The sequence below is a fragment of the Parasteatoda tepidariorum genome, chromosome 1 (assembly GCF_043381705.1).
Source record: "Parasteatoda tepidariorum isolate YZ-2023 chromosome 1, CAS_Ptep_4.0, whole genome shotgun sequence".
Classification (NCBI taxonomy): Eukaryota; Metazoa; Arthropoda; class Arachnida; order Araneae; family Theridiidae; genus Parasteatoda; species Parasteatoda tepidariorum.
In genome coordinates, this window is record NC_092204.1 from 74213509 (window position 1) to 74224779 (window position 11271).

Below are 11271 nucleotides of genomic sequence, written 5' to 3' on the forward strand. Positions count from 1 at the left end.
AAATATTAATACGCAACTAGCATTGTTGACATATGTGGTAAAAAAAAATTCTAAAAGATTGTGGTTGGTTAATAACAAAGTAGTTTCTTGTAATTCTGTAGAATGCAGTCATATTTAAAAATTAAAAGAATACATAATTAAATAATACACTATTACATAATTATGAACTATAAATATTAAAAGCAGTAAAATAATTCTACTAGAGAGTAAACATTAAAGTTCAATTTTTAACATTAATTAAACATTAATTTTTAAAAATGTTCTGCGGTCAACACTTGCCTTTATGTCATCATTTTCTGTCGGTTCTTCAGATGATTCTGATCCAGTTTTACAGCTTTCCATGACTATTTTCACTAAAAATCAAAATAAAATTACCTGTTAAAAGCTAAATTATTATTAAAAATATAAGGAAAAAAATACATTATATTTACTTCATGAAATAATAATTTTATAATTTAGAAAAGCAGAAAATCAAAAAAAAAGTTTAGAGGACTTAAATAAATAAATTCTTTCAAAGCTAACCAGAACTACAAACCTACAATTCATTAAATCATCAATGTATTAATCAAATTCTTTGTTAAAATAACATTAATGGAAATATTTTTTAAAAAAACATCACCTTCAAAAAATATTTAAAATTTTTCAAAATATTTTTTTAAGTCTTGTTCAATAATACAAATTTGTCATCTTAATCATCTATGGAAATAGGAACTATTCATGTTGTTGTAATAGGTACTACGAACTTCCCTTCCCTGCAATTTCTTTACATCTATGAAAAATAATTTTCTCTCAAAAATTGAGGATGAGATTAGATGACAAACCCTACTTAAGACTGTTTATTTTTAGCCATGCTTCAAAGAAAAAAAAAGCTGTTAAAACCTAGATTTTATAAAGAAAATACCACAATTTTTTTTTCTTCTTACTATTACATTTAGTTTTGAAAGAACTATAACAATATACCTGCTTACATAAAAAAAATATAAGTTTAATAAATGATACATTCTAGGATACTTTAAAAAAAAAAAAACCTAAAATATTTTAGGATAATTCTGTAAACTTAAAACTAATGAACTTTTAAAAGCAAGTTTGTCGAGAATGATACAGGAATAAAGTACAAATGCTTTTAAGTTTGTCAAAAGTTTTTAGTTTAAAACCACATTGAATCTATTAAAATATAAAATATTGGTAGATTAGAATAAAATTTGTAGTTGTTACATATAGATATGCTTTAGCAACATCTAATAGTAAACGTAATGGTTTATTTTTAATCACCAAAAATTACTGCTGCAGGTTTTTTACTGAGTTTACGATAATGATATTAGCAATGCTGCTCGTCATGAACTCAGTAACAATCAGCCAATAATGATAAGCGTCATATTGTTTTGTTTACTTTCACTTTATCACTTCTAAACAGTTATTGATTTATCAACCAATAGTTACAATACACATAAAACAAACATATTTAAATATATAATCAATAGTTTTCTTAAAGATAAATAATTCAGATACACATAATGAAAGTTAACATTTACAGCTATTTAATTTGCTGCAAAATATAGAGTAACTCAGGGATGCATTACTGATCATATGACTACATATTAATTGTGTTTTGGGCTTAAAGCAGACCTCTGCCGACTTTTTCTTATATTTTTTCAAACACTGAACAACACAAAAGGTGTAAGAGTAATATGCATTTTAAAGATATACAAATATTTCGATGAAATACATCTGCTCTCATTGTTATATTACTGTTATATACTTATGTTACTTTATTAAGTTTTACAACAAGATAGAGAAAGTAAATTTCAATAATATATTTCTGATAAAAAAAAAAAAAGTAAACATAAATGCAAAAAATATATAAAGAAAACTGTTACAATAACATTAATAAATCATGAAAGAAACTGAATTTAACATAAAATAACAATTTTGAAAAAAGTTAATAATATAAAAGTAGTTTTAAGAAGTGCATATTTATAGCCTTATTTTAATTTTAAAAGCTAAGAAACACTTCTTAAAGGCAATACAAAATTTGTCATAAGAAAGTAAGATTAAGCATATGTTTTATATTTTATTAACCCATGCTTAAGTCAACTAACAAATTGCTGAGCTTTTAGCAAATTAGTAGAACTATTCCAGAGAAACAAAGTTTTACGAACTTTATTAAGGACAAAGCTTCATTAGGAACCAAGAAGAAAATCATTATAAGAAAGAAAGATTAAATTAATGTTCTATATTTTATTTACCCATGTAAAACTCAACAAACACATTTTAGTACTTTTAACAAATTGGCAGTGTAACAAAGCTTTACGAATTAGTCAAATATTAGGAACCAAGTAGGATTAACATTTAGATTTCATTTTCTTAACGCTTCAACAAACTATTGTTCTTTGACGAGGAGCAAAATCAACGAACCATAGCAAAAGCTTATTAAGGATAACCAAATTTGGTTAACTCATTATAATAATTCGTATTAAGATATTTACCTGACAGAAATTTTATAAGAACTCGACATTTCTTTTTAATACTTAATCGAAAAACTATTAGTATGATGTTAATTTTAAAAAATAAGAAAAAATTATTCTCCAAGGAATAGAAAATAATAAACAAATTAGAAAGTTCGTTCGGCTGCACTTCCGCAAAAACAATGCTAGAGCATTGCCAACTAAAATCGCTAAATACAAAGTTTTTAGCAAAAAATGAGTTAAATGAAAAAATCTGCAGTAGATGGCGCTAAAAAAGTGTATTTTCAGATGCTGAAGAGCCGTTCACGCTGGATTTAAAATTACACATGAAAGAGAACTTGATTAGCGAGTTTTTTTCGCCGGCAAATCTTTTCGGTCTCATTCATATTCGAAAATCACATTCAGTGAGATTAGTCCTTGAGGAACAAGATTTTCTCATAGAACAGTTTATAACTCAACACAAGATGCATAATAAATAACTGCTTACAAAGGATTTGGGCATTGACATTTAATAACACTATCGAAGCAAATAATTTTAAAAGCGAAAAACTGAAATAGATATGCATAAAATATGTAGAAAGCGTTTAGTTCCTGAGAAATCAAATTTTAAGGAAATTACAGTATCAAAATTCGATTTCTTAGAAACTAGAATATTTTGCTAGATTTGAAAAAAAATTTTTACTTTTTAAATTTACATCACGTAAAAATTTTTATGTCTTACAATTCAAATTTTTTCGTATATTTTTAAATAAAATGAAAATAAATAATTATTAAAATTACTTTTTGCATGAAATTATCTTGGGGGAAACTAATTTTATAATTGTGTACAAGCATTTTTCAATTCGCTTAAAAAATTCCCAATATATAGCGAAATAGGCAAAAAATAAAACTATTATTAAAGGGGCAAAAACTTTGGATTGTTCTCCTGACTAAATAATTAGGACCATATTTCTCAGATTGCAGCTACCCTCCATATTTTGTTAATGGTCAGGTTAACGATTATGCGTCGGAAAAAAGGTATCTTTTCTAGAGACTTACTTACTAGAGACGTAACTTAAAATATTGTCTTCACAAATTAAATAGCATATTTGAGGTCACCCTCCTGAACCATTAAGATAGAGTTTTAGTACGTGAAAATATGTTTATAAATTTAAAGTTTATTGAGTGTGGTTCAACAAAGAGCCCTTTAAAGAGAGTTATAAAATTTTTTAGAAAGAGTTATTAAGTTGAAGACTTAAATAATTAAATGCTAAAAATATGAATAAATAAATAATTAAATAAAACTAAAAACAGAAAGAAAAGAAATAAAAAAGTAGAAAAGTAAAGCGCTTTTGTGTAAACTATGATATTTTATACTGTATACATATACCACAATTTTAATAAAATCTACCTTTTGAAAAACACATTTTTAATTTTGAATTACAAATAATTGTTTAAAAAATAATTTTGAAAGAAGTTTAATTTAAATGTAACAAGACAGTCTCAGTTTTAACCAACATCAAGTACCTCTTTAAAAGATTTTGAGAGTGGATAAAAAAAAAATCTAAAATAGGACATCTCTTTAAAAAAAAAAGGGAAAAAAAAATATTGCTTTTAGAAGGGGTGCGCATCTCTTCAAGTTAAAAAAAAAGTCCCTATTTCATCAAAGACAAAAATACATAAAATTTTGTTTATTTAAAACACAGCTTATATTTTAGCTGTATCTAAATACAATGCATATCACTCGATTGTTAACTGTTAGCAACATTTTGGAAGGGGTAATTTTCAGTAGACAGAATTAACATAGACAGAATTGCGTAAGAAATTGCCAAGAAAAGCACCGGTGGAAAAGCCCGTGGAGAGAGAAAAAGTTCCTTTTGGATATCAGAGAACTGGTTCGTAAAATAATAGCTGATACTTTAAAACTAACATGAATTTAAGAGCGAGGACTGGTCCATGGTGCTTTTCAAGTGCATGCAAAAATATTTTAGGCTCCCCCCTCAGTAAGGAATAATAGTAATAAATATGTACAGATTAAAATAAATTTCATTAATAATTTTAAAAATAAGTCAAAATCTACAAATTTTATTTGTTTATTTCATTTTTTTAAAAAATACTTCGCAAACTATTTATATAATGCATTTTTATTAAAATTCTACTCAGCGAAAAAAAATGTCCACTCTAAGCAATTATCTCATATATATTATCATAACAGATTTATCACTAAAACTTAAAAAAGCACTTAAACCTAATGACTCATTTAAAGTAAAAAATGAAAATAATGCGATAAATGTCTTAAAAATATATTTCTTAATATCTCAAAAACTCGACGCTTTTCAGTGATATAATTTTTAATTTGTTAATATTCAAGAAGTTTTAAAAATATTACTATTTAAAGAAAAAACGGTAAGAAAGCGAAAATGAACTAACTATAAATGTAATCACTAAATTTCATAACTGAAAAATTAAAAAGAATATTTAAAAAAATATTTCTTTTTTTAAATTATCATAAACTAAAGATTATAATCTATCGATAGGGGAGGTAAAAACAATATTATACCTTTTAATTTTATTGAAATTTGGCATAATTTTAAATTTAATATTGAGAAAATTACAAACAAGAAAATTATGTCACAAAAATATAGAAAAACATCAAATTTTGAAATCTGAAAAATCAACATTAAATCAATGAAATTGCATATCATATTTGAAAGTCTGCTTCAACAAGTCTCGCGGATACAATTTTGAAATTAAAAAATAATTAACTAATTATTTTAATTTAAATTGGTTAATACACCGGACATCTATTTTCTTTTCAATATAATTTTTAAATATAGGATAGATACATTAAACTGATTGATAACATATCACACCAAAAAAGATTATACGAAATATCCCTCTCCCTTCCTCCATATCTCCCTCCCTTCCTCTCATTCCTCAGCTGAAAAGATATTAAAAAAGAACCCACAATCTGAAAAAATTCCCGTCCCCGTTCTAGCAAACCACTGGATGTAAAATTCTACTTATTTGTTATTTTATGTAAATATGAAGTTGCCCATACAGACAGGAAAAATATTCCCACAAAAATATCTTTTTAAACTACCCTCCCTAATTTTCAAAAGATAGAGCGCATTTTTATTAGAAAGTTAAAAAATTTAAAAAAAAATAATTATATATTATTTTGTTAAATATTGGATATTTTATAAATTGGATATTATATAATAATTTAATTTATCATATAATTATCTGCTTAATTATATAATAATTAAGTAATAATAAATTCACAATAGCTAACATTTTTAAAATAAAGAGCGTATTATTGTATTCAAGCATACAATTTAAAAAGCAGTTATAAAATTCAAAAATATCACATACATTTTTTTATATTTATAATGAGAATAATTAATCAGAAATCTTTCAACGTGAAAGAGAAAAAGTTAATTTCCCGTAATTAGTGAACTCTATTAAATCCTAAACTGGTGGCAAACTATTTTATTTTAAGGGATTGTCAAATGTATTTTTTTAAAAATGTTTATAAAAACTATCAAAAATTTTTCAAACTAATATTTAATGCAGTTGAATTATCTGTTTAATTCCTAACTTCTATGGAAATTTCATTTTTCACTTATTAAAAATTGACTTGAATTTGATGGAAAAGATTTTTAAGCATCTAATTGCACCAAATTCAAAGTGAAAGAAAAAATAATAATAAAGGAAAGCTACATACGTAGTCAAACTAACGATGGTAAACAGTACTATAGACAAAATAAAAAAGGAGATTAAAAAGAAAACAAATGTCTTGCATGTTATAGATAAAGTAGCTGGCACATTTCACGTTAAATATACAAGGTAACCCAAAAGTTTTGTGTGAAACTTTTCCGTATAGCAGCAGAGAAATAGATAAATATACTTCATGCTTGCATAGGTTTCAGCATAGGTATATTGACTGCATATGCAGGTAAAATTTCGAAGGAACACTCTAATATGTTTGATACCCAGGACTGCTTCCTATTTCAAATATGATTTTCGCATTCGAACTCTGACAGAGATAAAATCCTACGCCAATGTCACAGAACAAATCTTTGTTCTTACATTCAAAAATGGAAGAAAAAAAGGTATGCAGAAATGAAATTTAACGTGTGAATTTTCACGGAGAAAAATTTATGAATTAATGAATTTTCATTCGTGATAAAAATTCATGAATGAAAATTCACACGTGTAAAGCCATATTATTAGTAAATCACTATAATATTAACTTAAATTGAAAGTTAGGTGTTTTTTAGCACCAATATTGGGAAAACATTATTGAGTCACTTCGTACATCATTAGGAATACGATTGATGGATTAATAAAAAAATTTCCTTATTACTTATAAATTTCGATCCCATATTTAAGTTATATGTACATTTATAACAGCGCTTTTAATAAATATAAATGAATCCTGTTTTCATTCTGGCGATATAGAATATAAAGAGTCAAAAGGATTCATTCAGATCTGTGTATAATTCGATTGTTATGAATGGAACTCCAAAAAGTATTAGGCCAGAGATCGCAAAGTTGTCGAACCGGCCTGAAGAACATTGATTCAATTTTCAACACAATGATTTCTTATTAGTTATTTGATGTAGTATGAGATAACTTCATAATCTCCATTGTTTATATTCGATTTAGAAATAACCATATCAAATTTGTTCATTTTATAGCGTGCACAATCGATATCACAATTTCCTCACCTAAATAGTTTCTATAATCTTCTAATGTTATATCGATATTATTCTGTAATATAATTTTTCAAAGTTTGAATTAGCTGTTGAACCTTTTCTGTAATAATATTCCATCTCTTAAATTGAGACTGTATGCAATCGAATAAATAAATTAATAAAAAAACTTATTTTGAATAACTGTTGGTTTAATGATCGGATCTTTACTATCTATAGCAACAGATCTATGAGAAGCACATAATAACAAATTTAAGGCAGTTTTTCAAACGTACCAAGTTAAAAACAATTGTGCTAGATGAAGACAGTTAATCTATAGCTCCTATATTTCCGCTTTTAAACTACGGTTATGAAATTTTATTCCCTTACAGCTATTTCAGGACTGTTGATTGATAAAGAAGAAGATTTCATGTGAAGAGGATATGTGACAGGCTTTCATCCAACCATTCTATACACTTTCAGTGGATTCCCTCATCTGTTGGGGTTGATGGGAATGAGAGGGCTGTCTTCCTGACCAAATCCGTTGCCGAAGATGACACTGATCATTGTGGGAAGCTAACCTTTAGTGAAATTTCTTCCCTGGCAAAAATGAAATTAAACAAGACCATAAGAACTCCTCCCAACCACTCTTGGTACTTTGCAAAAAAAAAACAAAAAAAAACGGGAGAATTTTTCAAAATTAGACCGAGAGCCCATCAAACTGCCTTTTCACGCTTCTTGAGTGGCCACACTAGATCTCTGAATGTCATTGGTGATTGGTGCTCGGCAGACATGGCCTCCCCTGCGCATATTCTGACTTGTTTGGGGTTAGATGAGGTCCTAAGAGACTCCAGTCTTTTTATGGACTTCCTGGAGGTGTTCGGATTCATGGGAGTCATCTAGCGCTGCTAGACGATTCCGAGATTAGCAACAACAGAAGAAGATTGATTGAATTCAATATGGAATTTTTTAAAATTCTTTCAAGTAGTTCAGTGTATTAGTAGTTCTTTTAAGCAGTTCAGTTGTATTAGTAAATAATTTATAAATCTGTAAGCTCCTATACAATATAACGTGATTTTTAAGAAATAAAAAGTAAAAGTAAATATGCAAAAAAAAAAAAAAAAAAAAAAAAAAAAAAAAAAAAAAAAAAAAAAAAANAAAAAAAAAAAAAAAAAAAAAAAAAAAAAAAAAAAATTGGGAGTACAAATAAGTTTCCGCCGTTTTCTATCAAAAATTAACAGTTTATTGTGAAAAAACGGTACATTATCTTTTATTCAAAGTATTCTCCATTACCAGACACTTCTTTTCCACATCTTTCTAGGAGCATTCGGATACCATGTCGGAAGAACTCTTCATTTTTCGAGCATAACCACGAATCGACGACCCATTCCTTGGTTTCTTCAAATGGTGTTAATTTCTGCTCAGACATATCATGTGATATCGACCGGAATAGGTGATAATCTGAAGGAGCAAGGTCTGGCGAATACGGCGGGTTGGGTAGAACTTTCCATTGAAGTGTTTTCAAATAGCAAAATCGACGTTCAGTGTTTCTTGGCTTCAGTTGGTATGGAACCCAACTTCCTTGTTTATGGATCATTCCCAACGATTTTAAACGATGTGAAATTGTTTGCTGAGTCACTTGTAATGTAAGAGCGAGTTCTTCTTGCGTTTGTGATGAATCTTCTTCCAATTCTTTGTCATCGCACAATTTCGGCCTTCCACTCCGTTCTTTGTCTTTCACGTCAAACTCAACGTTTTTAAACTTCTGAAACCACTTACGATAACTTCTCTCACTTAAAGCAGCCTCACAATATGCTTCTCCGAGCAATTGATGCGCCTCAGCTTCAGATTTCTTCAAATTAAAGAAGAAAATCAAACGTTCCTGCAAATGGCTCTTATTTGGCGCAAAATTTGACATTTTTGCACTGAAACAATTACGTTATGCTAATAAGGAATCACTTATACTTTAAGATTATGCTGTTATCAGATGAACAAACTTATAATAAGACGCTTAACACTGATCAATTTCTACATAACCTTCTGGTAGTGCCATCTTGTGACGAACGGCGGGAGCTTATTTGTACGTCCAATATTTATAACTGTTTGTCAGTAAATTGCGAAATTTTTTAAAGGCTACAGGGAAATAAAAATAAGAAAATTGAACTCTTACTGGACGGGCGATTCCTAAATGTATTCGTGCAAAATCAGAATCTGGATAGATAAGAAAATAAAAAAGTGGTAGCTCAAATGTGGGCATTACTGATTTGACAGACTTATTTTGCTTTCACTTTAATCAAAGTTAGTTCAAAGTGTAACTATATAATTTTTATTTTGAATTAAGTAGTGGTGAATTGAATAAATCAAACTCTACTCAGACTAAACGAACTCCACTCAGAAATAAACTGCTAAATTATTAATTTGGTTACTTATACTTTTATGCTGGCTGAAAAAGGTATAGTAAATAAAACTTTGATAATTTAGTTGGTTTGATCAAAAATTATCTTCGATAATTTTAGATTCCACCCTCACTTCCTGTTGTGCGATGATTTTTTGTGATACTTAATAATTTTGATAGTACTACAATACTGAATGTAATTAAAGTCAATTAGTACAATAAATCAAACAAACTGAATTCAGTTGTCAAGAAATGTTTAGTTACAACTTTATGTTATAAAAACTCTCAAATTAGAGATGAGATTATGAAAGTTTCTACAAAAAGAACAAATAAGTAAAACTGTAGTTGTGTATAAGAAATATAACTGCTAGCAGAAGGGAAAAAAATCATTTAAATTAAATTAATTTGAATTAGTTTTCAAAATGAAATTGCATAAATTAAATTGTGAAACAATTAATTGTATTTTACTAATAAATATTTCAACAAATGTTTTTGTTTTATACGAGAGACAATTTCTCAATTGTAATGTAAAATCATAACATAAATTGAATATATATTGTTGAAATATAATTTGCATCAGTAAATATTAAATTTTATGAAAGTTTTTATTAAATTTTATTTACTTGTTTGTAAGCAACTAAATATAAGAATCGAACTATTTTTGTTATTGTAGGTTTGTATTATTGCAAGTTTGATTTTGTTTGTAAACAGTAAAAGTTCGCAACAGATAAAAACAACCTGTAAAAAAAACCCTGGGTAAACCACTGCATATTTTAAACAATTGTTATTTTTCATTTTTTGATGTTAAATTTTTTTTCTTCTTATTTTTGTTTGATTTCTTAACCAGGGTTAAGTTTTTTACCCAACAAAATCACTTGATAGTTCTGGAAAAATAATTTAAACAGCTCTTAGAAGTTTCTAGTACATCAAATTTGTTAAGATTCATGCAAATAAATAAATAAATATAATACCATTTGTATTCAACACACAGAGGAAAAACATCTGCCAAGAAGGGATAAAATTACCACATCATATGTCATAGAGGCAGGTGTGTGTTTTAGAAATTACTAGAATAATAAGTTAAGAGTAAATGAGTGACAATGCGCTTTAAATTTAAAATTATTATTTTTTTCTTTGCCAGCGCTAACTGGCAAAAAGCCATTAAATAGTTTTAAAAAATTACTTTTGTTGTTAGTGACGTAGTTTTCCCTTGACGCTATTTGGTGCGGAAACGGATGTCATGACATCACTGAGAGATGAGACCTTTTGATTGCAATATTCTTTTTTAATTGTTTGTTTTTAAAGTTAGAAACTCAGAGATAAATATTCTTCTACTTAATTTGGCTTGATTTGCCCTCAAAACTTTCATACTAAGATGTGCCCTCATGCGTAAAAGCGCTAACCATTAGTTTCAGGGATAATTACTTTCTTCGCAAAAAATTGCTGGATTTGCTGTCAAAGCTATTCTATTTTGAAAAACTTTAAACAAAAATATTCTATGCAAAGGTTGGACCCGTAAAGCATTCTTTCGAAGAATTCGCCAAATAAAATTCCATATTTTAATCTGTCAATGACTAAGTGTTTTTTTTCTCCAAACAATAATATTCAATGCTGTGAAATGTATATATATATATATATATACATACATTTTTCTATTGGCTATTTTTTGCAGAGTTAACAGTTAATAATTAGTGGGGTCAACAGCCAGTTGAGATTTTTAACTTTTGTGCAATTT

General features: G+C 27.4%; 1 protein-coding gene across 3 annotated transcripts in view; it reads right to left on the bottom strand.

The window, feature by feature from the left end:
* The window catches only part of LOC107449171 (Rap GTPase activating protein 1), a 67828-nt gene that overhangs the window by 42126 nt on the left and 14431 nt on the right, over positions 1-11271 (bottom strand). The window contains exons 1-2 of one of the 3 annotated variants that reach the window (XM_043039492.2): positions 2487-2654; positions 280-353 (exon numbers count right to left, since the gene is read on the bottom strand). In XM_043039492.2, the coding sequence (XP_042895426.1) occupies positions 280-342 (63 nt within the window). In that variant the 5' untranslated portion in view covers positions 343-353; positions 2487-2654. Of the gene's footprint in view, positions 1-279; positions 354-2246; positions 2378-2486; positions 2655-11271 lie in introns of those variants that run through there. The other 2 variants (XM_043039491.2, XM_043039489.2) reach the window with 2 other exon arrangements.